A 1,839-nucleotide genomic window follows, 5' to 3' on the forward strand; every position below is an offset into this window, starting at 1 on the left:
GAGCCACCGCGTCGGCGACCTGATCCAGCTCACATGCAGTGCGAGCACCGCGACGCACTGCGCCGTGCGGCGCCAGGGCCTGCGCGTCGTGCGCGAGGTGCTCGCGCTGTGGCGCGAGACGCGCGATCCCGAGTGGGCCGATGCGCGCCTGCTCGCGCAGTACGAGGCGCCGCTCGCGGCCGCCCTCGCGGCGGCGTTCGGCGCGGACAGCACGCCCGAGGTGCTCGCCGCGGCGCTCGCCGTGGGCGCCGAGGGCCTCGGCGCAGGCCTCGACGTCGCGCCGACCAGCCGCCTCGTGCGCCGCATGCACGAGACGTGGGAGCAGGCGCAGAAGGCCGACATGCCGCAGCTGGGCGAGCTGGCCATCGCGCCGGGCGCGATCGCCTACCTCAAGCTCGCCGTGCTCGCGGCGTGGGCGCACATGGCGCTCGCGCCGGCGTGCGCGGCGCTCGTGGCGCCGCACGTCGGCCACCTCGCGCATGCGTGGGCCGCGGCCCTCACCGCGTACGCGGTGCTGCGCGCCGACGCGAGCGCCGCGCTCGACGAGGCGGACACGCTCCTGCCGCCGGCGCGCGCGGACAGCGCGCTGCGCCCTCTGCAGCAGGCGCACCTGCTCGCCGCGTTCGCGCCCGCGTGGGCCACGCTGCTGCAGGCCCTCACGGCCGTGTGCGAGGCGCACGAGCCCGTCGCGCGCGCGACGCTCGCGCCGGCGCACGACGAGCCGAGCCGCACGTTCCTCGCGCTGTACGCGCTCGCGCTCGAGACGCTGTGCAGCGAGGACGCCGACCCGGCCGCGCGCGCCATCGTCGGCCGCGCGCTCCCCGTGCTCGTGGACGCCAAGTACAGCGGCGCATTCCTCCTGCACCCCGCCGCGTTTGACGAGCTCGTGCGCGTCGTGCACCGCGTGCTGCTGCACGAGGCGCCCGCCCTGCAGCGCGCAGCGCTCGACATGGTGCGCGCGCTCGTGCACTCGATGCGCGAGCGCCTGCTCGAGCTGGACGACGGGCGCATCGACGACGCCGAGATGCCGCACACGCCGCTCGGGCGCCTGTGGCGCATGCTCCTCGCGTGGGCGCGGCGCCTCCCCGAGTCGCATGCCGCGCCGACGAGCGAGCGCGCAGCGCTCTTCCGCACGGCCTGGCGCGCCATGGTCGATATGGTCGAGGTGTGCGGCGCAGCGCTGCAGCTCGACCTGCTCGCCGTCCTCTTCCACACGCTCGCCGAGTACGCGCAGCGCGAGGACGACGCCGCGTACCTGCTGACACCGACGCTCCCGCTCCTCCGCGACATGAGCGCACGCGCCTGCGCCGCCGCGCACGCGCACCCCCCGACCGCGCACCGCGTCGTGCAGGGCTTCCTCAGCGCCATGGTCGAGATGGCCGACGCGCTGCGCGCGCGCGCCGGCGACATGGTCACGCGGCGCACAGGCCATGCACTCGTCAGCCTCATGCTCGTGCTCACGAGCCTCGACGAGCGCATCCCCGTGAGCAGCGACGTGCTCGAGCGCTACGCGTTCCTCCTCGCGGGCCACCTGCGCGACGACCACGACGCGCCCATGGCCCTGCAGTGCATCGCCGCCATCGCGCACGCCGCCAGCTCGCGGCCCCAGCACGCCCTGCGTGTCCTGCTGGGCGCGACGGCGCCCGCGCTCGTCGCGCACGCGGTACGCCGCGGCGCGCACCCCGACGCGCCGCGCACGCTCCTTGCGCTCGTCCCGACCATGCCGCCAGCCAGCGCACTCGCCCTCGTGCTCCCCGTCCTCGCGCACGCCCCCCGCCACGCGACGACGGCGCCGCGCCCCCGCTGCCGTGCGCCGACGCGCTCGTCGAGCTCGCACGC

At 76.7% G+C, this 1,839-nt stretch overlaps 1 pseudogene across 1 annotated transcript; it reads left to right on the plus strand.

The window, feature by feature from the left end:
* The first annotated feature begins 76 nt into the window (after positions 1-76).
* MSY001_3512 lies at positions 77-1,837 on the plus strand (annotated as a pseudogene). Its single transcript has one exon. A coding segment is annotated over exon 1 (1,761 nt).
* The last annotated feature ends 2 nt before the right edge of the window (positions 1,838-1,839 follow it).

The sequence above is a fragment of the Malassezia sympodialis genome, genomic scaffold, assembly GCF_000349305.1.
Source record: "Malassezia sympodialis ATCC 42132 genomic scaffold, msy_sf_44, whole genome shotgun sequence".
Taxonomy (NCBI): domain Eukaryota; kingdom Fungi; phylum Basidiomycota; class Malasseziomycetes; order Malasseziales; family Malasseziaceae; genus Malassezia; species Malassezia sympodialis.